The sequence below is a fragment of the Anomaloglossus baeobatrachus genome, chromosome 1 (genome assembly GCF_048569485.1).
Source record: "Anomaloglossus baeobatrachus isolate aAnoBae1 chromosome 1, aAnoBae1.hap1, whole genome shotgun sequence".
In the NCBI taxonomy this organism is placed as follows: domain Eukaryota; kingdom Metazoa; phylum Chordata; class Amphibia; order Anura; family Aromobatidae; genus Anomaloglossus; species Anomaloglossus baeobatrachus.
In genome coordinates, this window is record NC_134353.1 from 58,148,183 (window position 1) to 58,168,806 (window position 20,624).

The window sequence follows — 20,624 nt, forward strand, 5'->3', positions numbered from 1 at the left end:
CTGATCGTTACACACTGTTCTGGTTTACTTTCTTCAAAGCTGATGACCTGCTGGGCAGGACACATCGCTGTGTTTGACACCTACCAACAACCTCCTATACAGGTCGCTCATCATTATACAGGTCGCTCATCGTTATACAGGTAGCTGATCGTTACTGCATCGTTGGTAAGATCTGACTGTGTGACGACTTACCAGCGATCCGTATCAGGTCGCATTGTTTTCGGGATCGCTGGTAAGTCGTTAAATGTGACGGGGGGGGGGCTTAAGCTTTGTAGAGAGAGATTCCTTGAAGCAACACACCAGCGGGGTTTTTTTTCTTCAGTGCTGAAGTGGCTCTTTAAATCTAAGTCCCCTGTCATCTACTCATTTTCCAGCGGATTCAGTATTTTTTGGCGCTGCTCTGGTTCCCCAGTGTCATGTTGTGCACGTAACTTCTGACTGTCCGGAAGTCAGAAGTTACGGCACAAGTATCAGTGCAAGTCTATGAGAGCTAGAACAAGGTTCTCATAGACTTGTATTGAGTTGTGACCTCCGACGCGCCCCCTGAAACACTTGATCTGTCAGCAAGTCACAAATGACCGGAGACCAACGGGAGTGACGTTGGAAAAAGTTGAAGACGGCGTCAGGTGAGTATAAGACAATGGACTCGCGCTCTAGTGGTTTAATTTAGGAAAAAAAACACTGCAGTGGTGCATTTAAGTTCTTATTCGTTTTTGGCATAAGGGTCCGGTGGCCGGTCTTCATCAGTGACTTGTACATGAAGGACCGCCCACTGGACTCCAAAACGTGAAGTGTAAATTTTAAGTTGCCCTGAATCCCTTCCCATAAATGATAGATCATTCTAATGAAACAACATTTCGAAACTTATTTAACAAGTTTTAAGTTGCCTTTAATATTTGTGATACATTTTTATTTTTAGGGAATGAGACTGAGAATTTTAGCAAGAGTCTAATTCCTTATTGCATTTGTGCCATTTTTTTTTTTTATTTATTTTGTATTTTTATGCTTTATTTTTTTATTCTTTTATCTTGTTCCTTTTTATAGTTTATTTTACTGTTGTGGGATTTTTATGTTTGTCATTATAATGCGCCCACCCTTTTTCCTTGACCTGATTTAATGGACGCCTGAAAGTTTGAAACATTTTACGGAACTTTCATGATTTTTGAGCTAAAAATTAGCGAAAAAGAATAAAGACATAAGTAAGTAGGATTTTTTTTTTGAAGAATTTGTCGACAAAAATATCGACGAATACCACAAGGCAAAAATTAATGAGTGACCAAAAAAAATAAATGTGCAAAGTGATGAATCTGGTCCTTTTCTGTCCGCTTTTTAGGACCAGAAAGTAAATGCCGCGGCTCTACATGAAGTACAGGCTGAATGTATAGACTGACAATGATGTTCGGGGGCTGATAGCATCAACAACGCTTCGCTCACTTCAATCTGTCTACCAGAAAGCGTGATAAACCAGGAGGGACATAGCGGGGGGCGCGTCCAAAGCAAAGAGCAGCTTGTATGTTTCTTTATCTGTGCACTACGTGAAGGAGCGCCGCGGCTGCAGTGTGCTTTACCCTGTCTCATCACTGGCATGGTGTGAATACCGGCATCATCATCGGGTCCCATGCAGGGAAACTTGACTTAGAGAGCCAAGTGTATTTTTTAGCTACTTGAATTAGCAACGTAGAAACTTTTTTTTATTTACCTTTAGTGACATCATGTGCTTAAAGGGATTGTCCAGAATTTGGATATTGACAACCTATGGTCCATATTGGGTCATCAGTATAAGATCTGTGGAGGTCCATCACCTGGCACACTCACCGATTTAGCTATTTTCAGGTCCTGAAATGGCCAGAAATAAATAGCTCCATATGCTGTGTAGTGGTCATGCTTTGGTACTGCAGCTCCACTCCTATTGAAGTAAGTGGGAACTTAGCTGCAGTACCTATTCTTCTGCAAGACCTGGGATTTCTATGGGGCTAACAGGTGTCCCACATAACCCTGAGACATACAGTATGTGTTATGATCTCTTGCTCACTCTCCCTCGCTCACGCTCTCCCTTTTTCTCCCGCCCTCCCTCTTTTTTTTTTCTCCCGCCCTCCCTCTTTTTTTTCTCCCGCCCTCCCTCTTTTTTTCTCCCGCCCTCCCTCTTTTTTTTTTTCTCCCGCCCTCCCTCTTTTTTTTTTCTCCCGCCCTACCTCTTTTTTTTTTTCTCCCGCCCTCCCTCTTTTTCTCCCGCCCTCCCTCTTTTACTCCCGCCCTCCCTCTTTTACTCCCGCCCTCCCTCTTTTTCTCCCGCCCTCCCTCTTTTTCTCCCGCCCTCCCTCTTTTTCTCCCGCCCTCCCTCTTTTTCTCCCGCCCTCCCTCTTTTTCTCCCGCCCTCCCTCTTTTTCTCCCGCCCTCCCTCTTTTTCTCCCGCCCTCCCTCTTTTTCTCCCGCCCTCCCTCTTTTTCTCCCGCCCTCCCTCTTTTTCTCCCGCCCTCCCTCTTTTTCTCCCGCCCTCCCTCTTTTTCTCCCGCCCTCCCTCTTTTTCTCCCGCCCTCCCTCTTTTTCTCCCGCCCTCCCTCTTTTTCTCCCGCCCTCCCTCTTTTTCTCCCGCCCTCCCTCTTTTTCTCCCGCCACCACCCTTTCCCTCGCTCGTGCGTTCTCTCTTGCTCGCGTTTTCTTGCTCGCGTTTTCTTGCTCGCGTTTTCTTGCTCGCGTTCTCTCTTGCTCGCGTTCTCTCTTGCTCGTGTTCTCTCTTGCTCGTGTTCTCTCTTGCTCGTGTTCTCTCTTGCTCGTGTTCTCTCTTGCTCGTGTTCTCTCTTGCTCGTGTTCTCTCTTGCTCGTGTTCTCTCTTGCTCGTGTTCTCTCTTGCTCGTGTTCTCTCTTGCTCGTGTTCTCTCTTGCTCGTGTTCTCTCTTGCTCGTGTTCTCTCTTGCTCGTGTTCTCTCTTGCTCGTGTTCTCTCTTGCTCGTGTTCTCTCTTGCTCGTGTTCTCTCTTGCTCGTGTTCTCTCTTGCTCGTGTTCTCTCTTGCTCGTGTTCTCTCTTGCTCGCGTTCTCTCTCTCTTGCTCGCGTTTTCTCTTGCTCGCGTTTTCTCTTGCTCGCGTTTTCTCTTGCTCGCGTTCTCTCTTGCTCGCGTTCTCTCTTGCTCGCGTTCTCTCTTGCTCGCGTTCTCTCTTTCTCGCGTTCTCTCTTTCTCGCGTTCTCTCTTTCTCGCGTTCTCTCTTTCTCGCGTTCTCTCTTTCTCGCGTTCTCTCTCTTGCTCGCGTTCTCTCTCTTGCTCGCGTTCTCTCTCTTTCTCGCGTTCTCTCTCTTGCTCGCGTTCTCTCTCTTGCTCGCGTTCTCTCTCTTGCTCGCGTTCTTTCTCTTGCTCGCGTTCTTTCTCTTGCTCGCGTTCTTTCTCTTGCTCGCGTTCTTTCTCTTGCTCGCGTTCTTTCTCTTGCTCGCGTTCTTTCTCTTGCTCGCGTTCTTTCTCTTGCTCGCGTTCTTTCTCTTGCTCGCGTTCTTTCTCTTGCTCGCGTTCTTTCTCTTGCTCGCGTTCTTTCTCTTGCTCGCGTTCTTTCTCTTGCTCGCGTTCTTTCTCTTGCTCGCGTTCTTTCTCTTGCTCGCGTTCTTTCTCTTGCTCGCGTTCTTTCTCTTGCTCGCGTTCTTTCTCTTGCTCGCGTTCTTTCTCTTGCTCGCGTTCTTTCTCTTGCTCGCGTTCTTTCTCTTTCTCGCGTTCTTTCTCTTGCTCGCGTTCTTTCTCTTGCTCGCGTTCTTTCTCTCTCTCGCTCGCGTTCTTTCTCTCTCTCGTTCTCTCTCACTCGGTCTCCCCCTCTCGCTCTTGCAAAAAGTGACCCCTGATGACTGCAAAGAAAATATCCATTTTTAACATTGGATGTTAATGATTAAGTGATGCCCATTGAAATGAGTAGCTTTTGCATGTATTGAACAGTCATAGCGGATATTCTTGGTAATGATGCTCTTTGTAATGACTATGTGAACAATGCGCAGACCACCGGGTCCTCCATTCTGTAAATCCGTTAGGTGTTCAATTGACAGACCCCACTGATCTCTAATTTATCACTTATGTAGTGGGTAAGTGAAAAATACCCTTTTAAACTGTACAATTTTGTGTCTTTAGCTCCTATGTAGACCTTTTTGTCTCCACGGTAACAGACTACAAACAAACCCTGTGTAGTCTGATCCTGTAATTATACCAATTTTTTTCCACCCTGCCAAATTTATGATAGCGGGAAGACTGTGTGGGGCAATGAAAGACCATCTGACTATGGGATAAGACTTCATGGGGGTCGGTTATATTCTGTTACTATGGAGATATATAAACCTTTAAACATTAATACCAACTTAAAAGGGTTTTCTCCGTGAACAAAGAAGTTTTAAAGTTAATTTTAATCACTAGATCTTGGAATATTAATAATTCCCACAATTGGATGTGTTTTTATATAAAATATTTTTGTGCTGAGATAATCTTTTATATATGTGCCCCTGCTGTGTACTGTGTAATGGCCGTGTCTGACCATACAGGGACATGGTCTGATATGTGCCCCTGCTATGTACTGTGTAATGGCAGTGTCTGACCGTACAGGGACATGGTCTGATATGTGCCCTTGCTATGTACTGTGTAATGGCCGTGTCTGACCGTACAGGGACATGGTCTGATATGTGCCCTTGCTATGTACTGTGTAATGGCCGTGTCTGACCATACAGGGACATGGTCTGATATGTGCCCTTGCTATGTACTGTGTAATGGCCGTGTCTGACCGTACAGGGACATGGTCTGATATGTGCCCCTGCTATTTACTGTGTAATGGCTGTGTCTGACTGTACAGGGACATGGTCTGATATGTGCCCCTGCTATGTGCTGTGTAATGGCCGTGTCTGACCGTACAGGAACATGGTCTGATATGTGTCCCTGCTATGTGCTGTGTAATGGCCGTGTCTGACCGTACAGGAACATGGTCTGATCATACTACATCTGCTGGGCAGGGGAGGAAGCAGAAGAGGGTACAGATATTACAGACCGGGATCCTAAATTCTTTCTTTGAGGTAAAACATTTTTCTTAAAAGCAGACGGGGAAATGTTTTACCTCACAAAAAGAATCGGCTATGATGCTGTTCTATAATGTCTGTATACATTTTTACTTCTTACGCTGCACAGGAGCTGTGGTATGATCAGAACATGTTCCTGTACAGTCAGACACAGCCATTACACAGTACACAGCAGGGACACATATATAAGATTTATCTCAGCACAGGAACATTTTATATAAACACTTCCAATTGTGGAAATTATTATTATTCCAAGATCTATTGATTAAAATTAACTTTAAAATGATCTTTGTTCTTGGGAAAATATAAAAATTGCTAAAAAATGTGGTTGCTTTTCGCATTTTTGTTTGTTTTTTGACCCCCCCCCCCTCCTTAACCCCTTTCACTTGTACTTATGAGGTAATATGGTGATTATTTGTGTTCGGAGGGTACAGGTTGTGTGGCTCGGAGCGGTCACATTTAGGTTTTTCTTAGTAAGCCCACACAGCTGTTAAGACCCGGTTCCATAGACTCCGCTTTTATCTCTGGCAAGTGACTTTTTTCACGCAGGGGCTTTTATCACCCTCTCTAATCCCACCATTTCTGTCAGGACATAATCTCTTTCTCAAATTTACATTTTAATTACCAGAGCAGCTGAACTGGCTAAAATCAATAATGTCAGCATTCTGCGGCCTATCTCCGAGCCGGGAGCCCTGCCTCTCTATTTCCCACTATCGATTGATTTTCCTGAACACAGTCCTCTTTATTTCTCCCAGCAAATAGGTGCCATTTGGTCATTTAAGGCATTAGGAGAATAAAAAAAAAAAATAAAAAAAACATAAAAAAAGAGAGAATTCTTTTACTGTGTTGTTCCCGCTGCGCGCAACCATTTTAATGTGATTCTTTATAGGATCCTGCGAGAGATTTGTTCATTCGAGATCGCTGCAGATCTGTGCTCAGGATGTTGGGTGCTATTTTTTAAAATGGATTTAAGAGGGATTTATTCACTTTTACACCGCTTCCCCGCAGCAATAATGGCTTTATATCGTCCCCCACCCATATGACGAGCGGTTAACATATGGTTCTGTGGACTGCAAGCTGTGTATAATTGGTAAATTGGGGACAATTATACCCCACCATCGAAACCACGACTGGTGTGTGGCCATAGCAGACATTTCTAGTTTGCAAAAAAAAAAACTATGCTGTAGGCAAAACGGAGCTCACCTCAGGGGCGGTGCGTGGAACAGGCTTAGCTCTGTGCTGAACAAGAGGGATCAGCCGCCGAAAATAATCATGTCGAATGCCGAATCCTTCATTTTGCCAACATCATCGAATCTCGGGGGGACAATCTGATATTCTTGCCAAATTCTGTAGGGTTGGTCGACTTATCTATAGCCTTAAGTTGCTTTTTGGCCTCGTAAGCCGTGTACCGCCCCCTCTGAACTGGCAAACATGGCCATAAGTTGCTGTTTGGCCCCCTTGGAGCTGGCTCAAATGGCCTTAAGTTGCTGTTTTGGCCTTCTGTGCCTTGTACCACCCCCTCAGAGCTGGCACACGTGGCCTTAAGTCGCTGTTTGGCCTCCTTTGCCTTGTACTGCTCCCTTGAAACTGGCTCATAAGGCCTTGTTGCTGTTTGGCCTCGTGAGCCATGTACCGCCCACTCGGAGATGGCACACATGGCCTTAAGTTGCTGTTTGGCCTCCTGTGCCATGTATTACCCCCTCAGAACTGGCTTATATGGCCATAAGTTGCTGTTTGGCCTCCTGTGCCTTGTACCGCCCCCCTCAGAACTGGCTTATATGGCCATAAGTTGCTGTTTGGCCTCCTGTGCCATGTATTGCCCCCTCAGAACTGGCTTATATGGCCATAAGTTGCTGTTTGGTCTCCTGTGCCTTGTACCACCCCCTTGTAACTGGCTAATATGGCCACAAGTTGCTGTTTGGTCTCCTGTGCCTTGTACCGCCCCCCTGGAACTGGCACATATGGCCTTAAGTTGCTGTTTGGCCTTCTGGGCCGTCTACCCCCCACCCCCTGGAACTGGCACACATGGCCTTAAGTTGCTGTTTGGCCTCGTATGCCATGTATCGCCCCCTCGGAGCTGGCACACATCGCCTTAAGTTGCTGTTTGGCCTCTTGTGCCATTTACCACCCCTTTGTAACTAGCTCATATGGCCTTAAGTTGCTGTTTGGCCTCCTGTGCCTTGTATTGCCTCCTCAGAACTGGCTCAGTTTTACATTGAGCTTTACTTATACCAGGTTACCTGATTTATGGAATACATGAAATGACAATTCTTGAAGTGTAGCCACTGACATATCTTAAGTTCTGACAGTGTGGGTCTAGGTATTGCAATTCCCCTCTGATTGCTTTTAAAATAAAAAGGGCAGAAGCGCGCGGTTACACCCTGTGCGCCAACTGGCTTTAGATTGGTCTGAGTATACTCCTGTACTGTCTGACTCTGCACCACCGGGCGTCAATCACAGTCGAAGAGGGACAGCACTCTCTTGCCATTTTTGCCTGATAATGTTATTTTAACCCCCCCCCATCCCCACCAATCAAATGTTTCGATAAGTAATAATTACATTTTAAAATCTGAATTTAATAGAGCGGTCAATCCCGAGCCTTTCCATTATCCAGCAGAGACGCTGCCATTCTTGCTCTAGAAGATCGGTCACACTCGTATGGACAGCTTATCAATTTAATTAGGCACTGTGTAAGGCCTCCATCACACATAAGTCTCCGGTACGTGTGACGTCCGTTTTCATATATACCGGAGACATGGATACATGTAGACCTATTAAAATCAATGGGTCTGCGCACACATGTGTTTTGACATGGGATCGTGTGCTCAACACGGCGACATGTCCATTTTTCTGCTAACAGTATGGTTGTTACATGGACCGCACACTGATGTGACAGTAATGTGACATGTACCAGACCTAAAAATGAATTTTTATACTTGCCTGTATTTGCCTCTGCTGTTACTTCCGGGTTCGCTCATTGTGCTCATGAATATTCACTGCACTCATCGCAGACCCGGGAGTAAAAGCCGTGCAGGAGACAGGTAAGTATACCAGCTTATGCTGTCCGTGTGCTATCCAAAGGTCACACGGATAGCACACGTAGAAAATACACACATACTTACCTTCACAACGGATCATGGAAAACATTAGTAATTTGCTCAGACGTGTGAAGGAGGCCTAATCCTTTATTTACCTTATGGTGGCACTGTAGGGGTATCCAACACTTGCCATCAAGTTTCCCCAAAGATCACCGCTGATCACTGAGGGTCCCAGCAGCAGGACACCTTGGCATGAATGAGCTTATTGTGGGACCCTTCGGACAAAAAATAGGGACAATCTGGGCAGGTGTCGTTCAGAAACTACAAGACACGTTGGGGACCTTTGGGCCCCAGTTCATCATTTTTTCACTATCCATACAGATGCTTAGAGATGCAGTAGAAGCACGGTGGATGGGATTTATAGAAATTTCCTGCCCTTTTGTGCCGCTTTTCTGTGCAGCATAAACTGACCTGCACCGCAGTTTTTCCGAGCCACAGCATGTCATTTTGATTGCGAAGATGTGAGTGTCCTCAGTGGGGAGAACGCAGCGATCGTCTGCAGCACCCACAACCCTGATCGAGGGTACGGGTAGCTACGTTCTCCTGCAAGAGCGCTCACTTCTCCGCAAGAGCATTGACACTGCAACTAGGATGCAGCGTGTGCGGATCCTTATGATTATTGGGAGGGTTTCTCGCTGCGAGTGACCGGAAGGAATGCTGCACCCTCCTGACATTTGCATTGACCATTTTGCACTTACGGATGTCATTGTTGCAGGTTTGGATAATGTGCTAAAATCAACCCCACCGGTAAAAAAGCAAAGGATACACATCCGACCCCGGAGACCAAAGCGGAACGACGAGGAATCTGATCCGACCTGTGCCGCTGCAACGCTAAAAGCCATGCGGGATCGGCTGATGGCCTCCACCTCCTCAGCTTCAAGGTATCGGGCGAATTCACCTATAAGATCTTCTCACAGAAAAGGGTCGTTATGGCTGGAGGTTCCATTGACGATACCAAAACTGCTTAAAGGGAACCTGTCACCGTTTTTTTTTCCCTATTAAACGAAAAGTATCCCCCTCTGCAGCTCCTGGGCTGCATTCTATGAAGGGGCACCTTGTTGCTGGCCCCCCTTGCAGACCCCAAAATGAACTTTTTTCCTATGCAAATGACTTGTGTTGGCCAGATGGGCGGGCTCTATTTCGGCTCGTGTCCTTCCTTCTGCCGCTGTTCGCCATCCTCCCGTCATGATTTACATGGATGACGACACCCCTGTCATTGTCCACGCTGCTGGCGAAGTCTCGCGCAGGCGCAGTTCGCTGTGCCCCTATCACGGGCCTGAGCAGAAAGTTTCCCTCGCGAGAGTGCCGGTGATGTATCTGCGCAGGCGCTTGATTATGGGCGAGTATGAGGATGAGGTCATGAACAGCGCCGCCCATAATCTCGCGCCTGCGCAAATACATCACCAGTGCTCGCGCAAGGGAAACTTTCTGCTCATGCCCGCGATAGGGGCACAGCAAACTACACCTGCGTGAGATTTCGCCACCAGCGTGGACGATGACGGGGGCGTCGTCGTCCATGTAAATCATGACGGGGGGACGGCGAGCCGAAAAGGAGCCTGCCCATCTGGCCAACACAAGTCATTTGCGTAGGAAACGGTGAGATTTTATAAAGTTCTTTTTGGGGTCTGCTACAAGGTGCACCTTCATAGAATGCAGCCCAGGAGCTGCAGAAGGGGATACTTTTGGTTTAATAGTGAAAAAACTGGTGACAGGTTCCCTTTAAAGGGAACCTGTCACCACTTTTTTGGCCTATAAGCTGCGGCCACCACCACCGGGCTCTTATATACAGCATTCTAACATATTGTATATAAGAGCCAAGGCCGCTGTGAGAACATAAAAAACACTTTATAATACTTACCTAATGGTCGCACTGCGGTGGAATAGGGCCTAATGGGCGTCTCCGGTGCCGGAGCCGCCTCTTTTGGCCATCTTTGTTCTCCTTCTCTAGCAGCGGTGCATGACGGGTCCGACGTCCTCCACACTCGCCGGCATTCAGATCCTGAGCAGATCAAAGTATTGTAGTGCGCCTGCGCAGGACCGGCGAGTGTGTATGACATAGGACGCGTCATGCACCCAGGCTTCAGAATGAGGACAAAGATGGTCGAAAGAGGAGGAAGCGCCCGCACCGGACAACGGAGACTCCAATAAGGCCCACCGCGCGACCGTTGGGCAAGTATTATAAAGTGTTTTTTATGTTATACCCCCAGCCTGGGCTCTTATATACAGTATGTTAGAATGCTGTATATAAGAGCCCGGTGGTGGTGGCCGCAGCTTATAGGCCAAAAAACTGGTGAAAGGTTCCCTTTTAATTAATAGACCTCTTACCCACTTTTATACGAAATGTTTTAGACCCCGTACAGGGAAATGTTTAGGACTCCTGTATTTTCCCAACAACTTCTATCTTGTACCCTGTTGTGTAAATTTGGTGGCCACTAGGGATGATCGAATACCTCAAATATTCGGCTACGCCCATATTCGACGAATAGGTTGCCACTATTCAACTATTTGTGAATATTCGATTCGCAATGTAAGTCTATGGGAAACTCGACTAGTTGCCGAATAGCAACCTATTCGTCAAATATTCGCGAAGCCGAATATTTGTGATATTCGATCATCCCTAGTGGCCACTTTTCGAAGTCTTCTCTTAGAAGTGGATGGCAGTCCAAAAGTGTGTTCTCCTGGAATCTGTACTACCTCTTTTGACCTGATGGTGGTGCTGTCCGGAATCGTCATCGATCAGCCGCCGTGAATGATCTAATTTTGTGTCTTTCTTGCCCCCAGCTCAGGCGAGCCCAGCAGTAAAAGTGTAAAGCGGGAGGAAGAGCTATCGAGAGCACCTGTCGTCCCGTTCGGGCTAGACCTGCACTACTGGGGGACGGAGCAGCCCACAGCTGGGAAAATACTCAAGTCAGTAAACTGTTTGTCTTCTTCACAAGTGGGGATTTGTAGGGTGAGGGATGTCGGCTTTCTCAGCCCTATTAGTATTAATTTGTGGGGGCTGTTATTCTTGTGAGCTGGTTTGTTTTAGCTGAGGTCATGGTCTGGCCACCGGAGCGGAGATTAGGGAAGAGCAGGATGGTCCAGGCTTACCGGGAGGTGAACGTCAGGCCAGGAACCACCTGGAAATCCACGGTCATGGGACTGAGATATGGGTGATTTATCACTAATGGCTGATAGTAGTGCCCAAAATGAAGATAGAAATTGGGGAGTTAGGAGAGAGATGTAAAGAAAAGCTATAGACCGCTATTTTTTTTAAAAATGATGGCGCCTCGTACCACAGCCCACCATAAAGCAATCTGCCTGCACCAGAATCCATGTGGATAAGATTGCTTTCAGTGTCTCAATACATACGGTAAATATATCCATAAGTTGCCCCATTCTCCCCGGCATGGCCAAAAGAGTGTCCTTCGTATATGTACACAGGTATGTCGATATCTATATCAAACCATTGCTAGCACAGTGGGCTTCAATTTGTGTGATGGCAGGCAGGGTATATCAACATACCTGCGGGGCGGTGAGATCCACACGGGCCTGGCTTCTACCTCCGGTCTGGTCTGAGGCGTCTATGCTGATCATGCCCTCCCTGCGCTCTCCGATCAGCTGTTCCTGTGGGTGTGATCCAATTTTGTTACCGCACACGCTCCCGCAGTCACAGCAAGAGCAGAGGATGCGCTACCCTCGTGTAGGCCACAAAATAAGACGATGAGGTCATACTGTCTTCACAAAGATGGCGCCGGAGATGAGCGCTATACACAGGCGCCAACTCCGATGCCATCTTGGTGAAGAGATTTAGTAAATCTGGGATATACTGTAGGTAACAGAGACAGGGGGAGGAAGACCAGGCAGCAGACAGGGGCGGGAATAATTAGCAAAACCCGACCTACATATTGGATATTTTGCAGCACCTATCAATCAAATAACAGTGCATTTCACAGACTTTACTTGCCTGTATTTCATAAAGTATATATACAATATCACAACTAAAGGTATGTATAGAATCCGCATGATAGCGCCAGTATAGCACTGGCTTTAGTTTATATAGGAAAATCCTAGTGGTTGGTTCTCTTTAACCCCTTAACGGCAAAGAGCAGTAATATTACATCCTAAACCACCACAGTATAATCCCCACTGGCTTCTGCCGGCAGCCGGCAGCGATCCGCACACGTCAGCTTATTTGTACAGCTGACATGTCTGCCTCGCAGGCACGAGTGGATCCGCGTTCCACCCGTGCCTGTAAATCCCTTTAAATGGTGCTGTGAAAATCTTTACTCACCCAGCTCCATTGGTGGCGCTGTGACGTGATCACTGTGAGCCTATGGTTGTCATGTTAGCACAGGGTCATGTGATGACTCCTGTAACTAGCATCAGTCACTTCCTGTTTCACCCAGCTGACTGCTGTCAGTGACAAGGGGTGAGCATTCCTGCTGCTCTCAGCCATGTAGCTGTGATCAGCAGAAATAAATGAGCGATCAGGCTGCTGATCCTTATAGTCCCCTAGGGGGATTAGTAAAATAAAAAAAGTTATAAAAAGAATAAAAAACCTAAAAGTTCAAATCACCCCCTCTTTCGCCCCATTGAAAATCAAGGGTTAAAAAAAAATATACACATTTTGTATAGTTGTGTTCAGAAATGCCCGATCAAAATATAAAATCAATTAATCTGAGCGGTAAACGGCGCAGCAGCAAAAAAAAAATATCCAAATGCCACAAATTTGTGCAAACTGTATTAACAGGTGATCAAATCGTAGCAGCTGCACAAAAATGGTAGCATTAAAAACGTCAGCTCTGGATGCAAAAAATAAGCCATCACTGAGCCATAGATCCCAAAAACTGAGAACGCTAAAGGTCGCAGAAATGGCGCCACTATTTTTGGAAAAAGTTCTGATTTTTTTTTTTTTTTTTTTATTTTGTACATAAAAGTAAACCTATCCATGTTTGGTGTCTACAGACTCGCACTGACCTGAGGCATCACACTCACACATCGGTTTTACCATATAGTGAACACAGTGAATAAAATATCTCAAAAACAATCATGCAATTGCACTTTTTTTTTGCATTTTTTCCAGACTTAGAATTTTTTTGACATTTTCCAGTACACTATATGGTAAAAGTTATGGTTTAATTTAAAAGTAGAATTCATCCTGCAAAAAATAAGCCCTCATATGGCAAGACTGACGGAAAAATAAAAAAGGTTAAAGCTCTCGCAAGAAGGGGAGCAAAAAAAAAAAAAAAACCCAAAAAAAGGGGTTTAATACGGAGAATTATGGTTTGAAGAAGTCAGTATACGCGGTTTCCTATAAACCACTTTTCTGAACAGGATAGATGTATGTATTAGTAAAATCTTTTGCGCCCCTTTTATAAGTACGCATGCAATTAAAATAATGTGTACTGTGTGATTTGTTATTGGAATATGACAATTTCCAGTCTTTATTTTCTACAATCCACATCTGTGCACACAAACAATACAGTGTGAGAGCATTTATTTTTTTAATTTTTTTTTTTTTGTGAAGGGTACATCTTCCTCAGGGTGTAGTGCAGTTCACAATCCCACAGAATATTCCTAATATCACGGCACTCCATTACACCAAGGTTTTCCCTCATGAGACTCCTAATACTATAAGGGGCTGCTGATAAGTCTTTGGCTTTACCCAGAAAGAAACTACCTAGGAGGATGAAACCTTTACATCTCCGCTGATGATGACACACTTCTTACATCGGTAATCCAAGTTCTGTAAGCCTAGCAAATAAAAAGATTTCGGTTGTGCATCAGACGAGGCATCCGTAGCAGCCATGGCATCAGATATGGGGTTAAATTTGGTACCCTTGAGGTGTATCTTCAGGTTTGGAAACAGATGATAGTCGGAGGGAGCTAGATCTGGTGAATAAGGTGAGTGGTCAACCAGCTGGAAGCCCTGGTCGCTTGTGCAGTGTGAGCGGAGGCGTTGTGTTGCAGGAACAAGATTCCTTTGGACAGCTTGCCGCACCTTTTGGCCTTCAGAGCTGCCTTCAATTGGTCCAAAAGTTCACTGTAAAGGGTGCTTTACACGCTGCGACATCGCTAACGATATATCGTCGGGGTCACGTCTTTAGTGACGCACATTCGGCGTCGTTAGCGACATCGCATCGTGTGACACCTAAGAGCAACGATCGCAAAAACGTCAAAAATCGTTGATCGTTGACACGTCGCTCCTTTTCATAATATCGTTGGTGGTGCATGCCGCTGGTTGTTCGTCGTTCCTGCGGAATCGCACATCGCTGTGTGTGACACCTCAGGAACGACGAACATCTTCTTACCTGCGTCCACCAGAAATGAGGAAGGAAGGAGGTGGGCGGCATGTTCCGGCCGCTCATCTCCGCCCCTCCTCTGCTATCGCTTAGTGACGCCGCAGTGACGTTGAACGAACCTCCCCCTCAAAGGAGAGATTGTTCAGTGTCTCCAGCGACGTCGCTAAGCAGGTATGTGCGTGTGACGCTGCCGCAGCGATATTGTTCGCTACGGCAGCGATCACCCCCATGATGAAACGGCGACGTGGGCGGGTGCTATCGCTAGCGATGTCGCAGCGTGTAAACCACCCTTAATGCCTTGCATTGATGGTGGAACCCTTTTGAAGGTAGTCCGCTAGCAGCACGCCCTTCTTATGCCAGAACACAGATGCCATCACCTTAGTGGCTGATTTTTGCCCCCTGAACTTCTTTGGACGAGGAGAACCCCTGTGCCTCCACTCTTTTGACTGCTCCTTGTTTTCAGGGTCATACAAATAAATCCAGGTCTCTTCCATAGTGACCAGTCGATCCAGGAAGTTCTTATCAGTCCGGAAACGCTGACAAATGGACCGGGAAGTTTTCACTCGCTGCTTCTCTGATCTGTTGTCAAACATTTGGGGACTTACTTTGCAGATCACTTCTTCATGTCCAAATGTTCATGGATAATGGCACAAACACGGTCACGGGAAATCCCCATGATGTCTGCTATTGCTTTAGCTGAAGTCTGTGGATTCTCTAGTATGAGGTTGTGCGCAGCATCGACGATCTCCGGAACAACAACCACTCTCGGGCGTCCAGGATGTTCCTCATCATTGGGGCTGAAGTGGCCCGTTTTATATTTGGCAACCCAGTTCTAAAATATGAAGGGCATTGATCCCCCAATGTGTGCGACATTTTACCATGAATATCCTTCGTGGACTTTCCTTACAGAAACACAAATTTTATCCCTCCTCTGCTCTCAGTTGCTGTGAATATCGCATTAGACTCTGCCGTTTTATTTTCCTGTGTGTGTAGAACACTGTTGCCATAAGCGACAAACACTTAATTTTTAAAACCTATATTAGACATATAAGGCTTTCATGTGATGTAACATTCGTTACCATAGAAACAAAAAAAAGATCACAAAGCCAAAGACTTATCAGCAGCCCCTTGTGTTTCCTGAAAAAAAATAAAGCTTTTCGCAAAAATATGTAAAATTTAGTAATGTTTTTCTGCGTTTTTAGCAGTAATGGTGGCGGCAGCGGCTCGGTCCCCCCCCCCCCCCTTCACCTGGCACATGTCGGCGTCTTGGCATTTTTATTTTACAGCTGAGTTATTCAAGTCACAGGTGAAATCAGAAGCATAGATCACCGGCTGTCGCGCGCTCGCTGTACGCTCTCACTTTTATGCCTGGCCATAAAATAGAGGGCACACCTCTGATCCTCACAGCTTATTACTACACATCTGCCAAACTAACAAAACATAATTTACTTCCAGCCGCGGCCGCCAGAGAGATGCCGGAATGGAGGGGAAGAATTTCCGGAGGAGCTTCCATTCTTGCAAGTTATAAAAAAAAAACAAACGCGTTTTCAATACTTTTTTTTTTTCCCCAGTTTTTTGGATACGGAGCTTTAATAAGCCTTCCCTTTCTTTTGCCTTTCAGCCTGTAGCTCAGGGGTCCACAACCTTAGGGGGGATTGCTCTTTTTTATCATATGCATTGTCCATTGCTGCTGGTTCAGAGCTGTGGTTTCTGACGTGAACAGGACCTCTGCACAGGCGTTGGCCGCCAATTCCGCTGCACAGGAAATTGTGTAAACAAGGCGCATCAACTGCCCTGGAAATTGTGTAAACAAGGCGCATCAACTGCCCTGGAAATTGTGTAAGCAAGGCGCATCGACCGCACTGGAAGGCTACTTTCACACTTGCGTTCAGCGCAGTCCATCACTATGGAGAATAGCGCAGTCCGTTAACGCACTGCACTATTCTCCATAGACTTGTATGGACGACGCACTGTAACGCAAGTGTCAGCATTGCATCCGCTGGACGATGCAACGTCGTTATTTTGACGCTCCATCGGGTGGAAGAAACGCAGCATGTAACCTTTTTTTGAGCGGCGGAAACCTTTATTTTTCACCGCGCATGCTCTATTATTTATTTATTTATATTTTTTCTTAATCACAGAAACTTTATTTTGTCTCTCGGTGGCCAAACGTTCAGCTGAACGCCCGGCCGCCGGCTATTGAGAGCTCTCAGCTGAGCGCAGCCGGCTATTGAGAGCGATCAGCTGAGCGCCCGGCCGCCGTCTATTGAGAGCGATCAGCTGAGCGCCCGGCCGCCGGCTATTGAGAGCGATCAGCTGAGCGCCCAGCCGCCGGCTATTGAGAGCGATCAGCTGAGCGCCCGGCCGCCGACATGTGAGAGCTCTCAGCTGAGCGCTCCCGGCAGCCGGCTATTGAGAGCTCTCAGCTGAGCGCCCCCAGCAGCCGGCTATTGAGAGCGATCAGCTGAGCGCCCCCGGCAGCCGGCTATTGAGAGCGATCAGCTGAGCGCCCGGCCGCCGGCTATTGAGAGCGATCAGCTGAGCGGCAGCCGGCTATTGAGAGCGATCAGCTGAGCGCCCAGCCGCCGGCATGTGAGAGCTCTCAGCTGAGCGCCCGGCCGCCGGCTATTGAGAGCGATCAGCTGAGCGCCCGGCCGCCGGCTATTGAGAGCGATCAGCTGAGCGCCCAGCCGCCGGCTATTGAGAGCGATCAGCTGAGCGCCCGGCCGCCGGCTATTGAGAGCGATTAGCTGAGCGCCCGGCAGCCGGCTATTGAGAGCTCTCAGCTGAGCGCCCCCGGCAGCCGGCTATTGAGAGCTCTCAGCTGAGCGCCCCCAGCAGCCGGCTATTGAGAGCGATCAGCTGAGCGCCCCCAGCAGCCGGCTATTGAGAGCGATCAGCTGAGCGCCCGGCCGCCGGCTATTGAGAGCGATCAGCTGAGCGGCAGCCGGCTATTGAGAGCGATCAGCTGAGCGCCCAGCCGCCGGCATGTGAGAGCTCTCAGCTGAGCGCCCGGCCGCCGGCTATTGAGAGCGATCAGCTGAGCGCCCGGCCGCCGGCTATTGAGAGCGATCAGCTGAGCGGCAGCCGGCTATTGAGAGCGATCAGCTGAGCGCCCTTGCCGCCGGCTATTGTGAGCGATCAGCTGAGCGCCCGGCCGCCGGCTATTGAGAGCGATCAGCTGAGCGCCCGGCCGCCGGGCGATCGTTCACAATAGTCTGCTGCCGGTAAAACTGTAAAGAAGAAAAAAAAAAAGCTTTTTGTTTTGTACGATTCGTTGCATCCGTTGTGCCATTATATGCAACGCATCCGTTACATCCGTCACACAACACAGTGCAACGGATGCAGTTCAACGCAAGTGTGAAAGTAGCCAAAACTGTGTAAACAAGGCGCATCAAGTGCACTGGAAATTGTGTAAACAAGGCGCATCAACTGCACTGGAAAATGTGTAAACAAGGCGCATCAACTAATCAGTGCGTTGACCCCTTCATTCTTAATGGTAAAACCCATTTAATATGCTGTGCAGAGGTAACTGCGCAGGGAGAAAATAATCTCTGATCACCTTTTGACTTCTATAGTAAAATGTTCTGACCTGTACAGACCAAAATAGACTGTTTTGGGCGTGCTCTATAATCTGGTTGGGAGGAGGAGGTGTGCTGTAACCATCACCCATGATTAGACATCCTTTGAGGGGTTTTTCTTTCTTTTAGTTAAAACCACATACTGATTTTTTTTTTTTTATTTAATGGTTGTAATATTTAAAAAAAAAAATTAAAATAAAATTATATACTGTCTTCAATTTGGAGACAGACCATTGCCTGAGCAGTTGCTTTACAGTAGCAGTAAGGGCATAAAAAGCCGATAGGCTGGAGATGACTCATGATGACTCGCTAGAAGAGTGTTGTGGGCATGCGTTGTACCCTGTGCAGGGCACTGCAACCATCCCCTATTGAATTCTATGGGAAAGAGTTGTAAGCATGCTCCGTTAGCGTGTGCAGAGGTGACTGTGCAGGGAGGAGGGGAACTTTGATCATTACCTAATGACTTGTGTAAAAAGTGTTGCCTGGCTGCAGTGTGATCTGTTAAGTCACTGTAAAGAGGAAGAGGTGAGCTGTAACCATCCCTTATTGACCTTTATGGGAGAGTATTGTGGGCATGCTCTGGGACCTGTGCGAAGGTGAATACAGGGTGGAGGTGGGCTGTAACAATCATTTATTGATCTTTATGGGAGAGTGTTGTGGGCATGCTCTGGGACCTGTGCGGAGGTGACTACACGGAGGAGGTGGGCTGTAACCATCATTTATTGGCCTCTGTGGGAGAGTATTCTGGGCATGCTCTGGGACCTATCGAGAGGTGACTAGAGGGAGGAGAAGGTGGGCTGTAACAATCACATATTGACCTCTATGGAAGAGAATTGTTGGCATGCTCTGGAACCTGGGCAGAGGAGACTACAAGAAGGAGGAGGTAACTGCAGGGAAGAGGTGGGCTGTAAACATCACTTATTGGCCTCTGTGGGAGAGTATTGTGGGCATGCTCTGGGACCTATCCAGAGGTGACTAGAGGGAGGAGAAGGTGGGCTGTAACAATCACATATTGACCTCTATGGAAGAGAATTGTTGGCATGCTCTGGAACCTGGGCAGAGGAGACTACAAGAAGGAGGAGGTAACTGCAGGGAAGAGGTGGGCTGTAAACATCACTTATTGGCTTCTGTGGGAGAGTATTGTGGGCATGCTCTGGGACCTATCGAGAGGTGACTAGAGGGAGGAGAAGGTGGGCTGTAACAATCACATATTGACCTCTATGGAAGAGAATTGTTGGCATGCTCTGGAACCTGGGCAGAGGAGACTACAAGAAGGAGGAGGTAACTGCAGGGAAGAGGTGGGCTGTAAACATCACCTTTTGGGTTCTATGTGTGAGTTGTCTCAGTAGCAGTGTCCCACAGGGAGGAGGTAAGCTGCCATGATCACCAATTTACTTTTATGGGGAAGTGTTTTGGGCATGTTCTGAGACCTAGAGGGGAGCCAGCACGATCTGAAATTGGCATGCATCATATAAAAAGTGAAAATTCACAGATTTATTCCAACTGTACTAAAATAAAAAAAATGAGATTTTTAGCAAATAATTGATCAATTTTTTGAGCCACCCCTGCCAACGTCACGGCAAATCTCAATAGGGGGGTCCTACTCTACATTCTGTATTTCATGTGCCATGCGGCCTCCTAGATAAAGTTAAAAGCAGAACCATAATAGAGCACACATACCTGTAACCTGTATATAACCGCTTCTATGTTGCAAAAAAGGCACTTGTGGATAGAGACCAGCCCAGGTCCCAGCATGTGGAGCAAGCTCTGCACCATACCAGGACTATATCAGAACTGATCCTCCCAGTGCCAACCAGCAACCATTGATAAAGGCGGACCAGATCCAAGATGGTGCTTAATTAGCATTGCCTGTGGAAAGGGGTGAGGTAACTGAATCTGAACAGCTACCAACAGGAGGAATACATAGCAAACCAAAATCAGGCGTGCATGGCATGGTGGTGACCGGCCACCAGAATTTGTAGCATAACTACGACCAAACAGAGAGAGAGGGGAGCCAGCACGATCTGAAATTGGCATGCATCATATAAAAAGTGAAAATTCACAGATTTATTCCAACTGTACTAAAATAAAAAAATGAGATTTTTAGCAAATAATTGATCAATTTTTTGAGCCACCCCTGCCAACGTCACGGCAAATCTCAATAGGGGGGTCCTACTCTACATTCTGTATTTCATGTGCCATGCGGCCTCCTAGATAAAGTTAAAAGCAGAACCATAATAGAGCACACATACCTGTAACCTGTATATAACCGCTTCTATGTTGCAAAAAAGGCACTTGTGGATAGAGACCAGCCCAGGTCCCAGCATGTGGAGCAAGCTCTGCACCATACCAGGACTATATCAGAACTGATCCTCCCAGTGCCAACCAGCAACCATTGATAAAGGCGGACCAGATCCAAGATGTATTATAGTACAGTTGGAATAAATTTGTGAATTTTCACTTTTTATATGATGCATGCCAATTTCAGATCGTGCTGGTTCCCTTTTTTTCTCTGTTTTGACCGTAGTTATGCTACAAATCTGGTGTCTGACCAACACCATACCATGCACGCCTGATTTTGGCTTGCAATATATTCCTCCTGTTGGTAGCTGTTCAGACTCAGTTACCTCA

General features: G+C 47.0%; 1 protein-coding gene across 1 annotated transcript in view; it reads left to right on the forward strand.

The window, feature by feature from the left end:
• The window catches only part of UVSSA (UV stimulated scaffold protein A), a 169,120-nt gene that overhangs the window by 94,432 nt on the left and 54,064 nt on the right, over positions 1 to 20,624 (forward strand). Inside the window, exons 9-10 of the mRNA XM_075346804.1 lie at positions 8,844 to 9,009; positions 10,910 to 11,035. Of these exons, the coding sequence (XP_075202919.1) occupies positions 8,844 to 9,009; positions 10,910 to 11,035 (292 nt within the window). The remainder of the gene's footprint in view (positions 1 to 8,843; positions 9,010 to 10,909; positions 11,036 to 20,624) is intronic.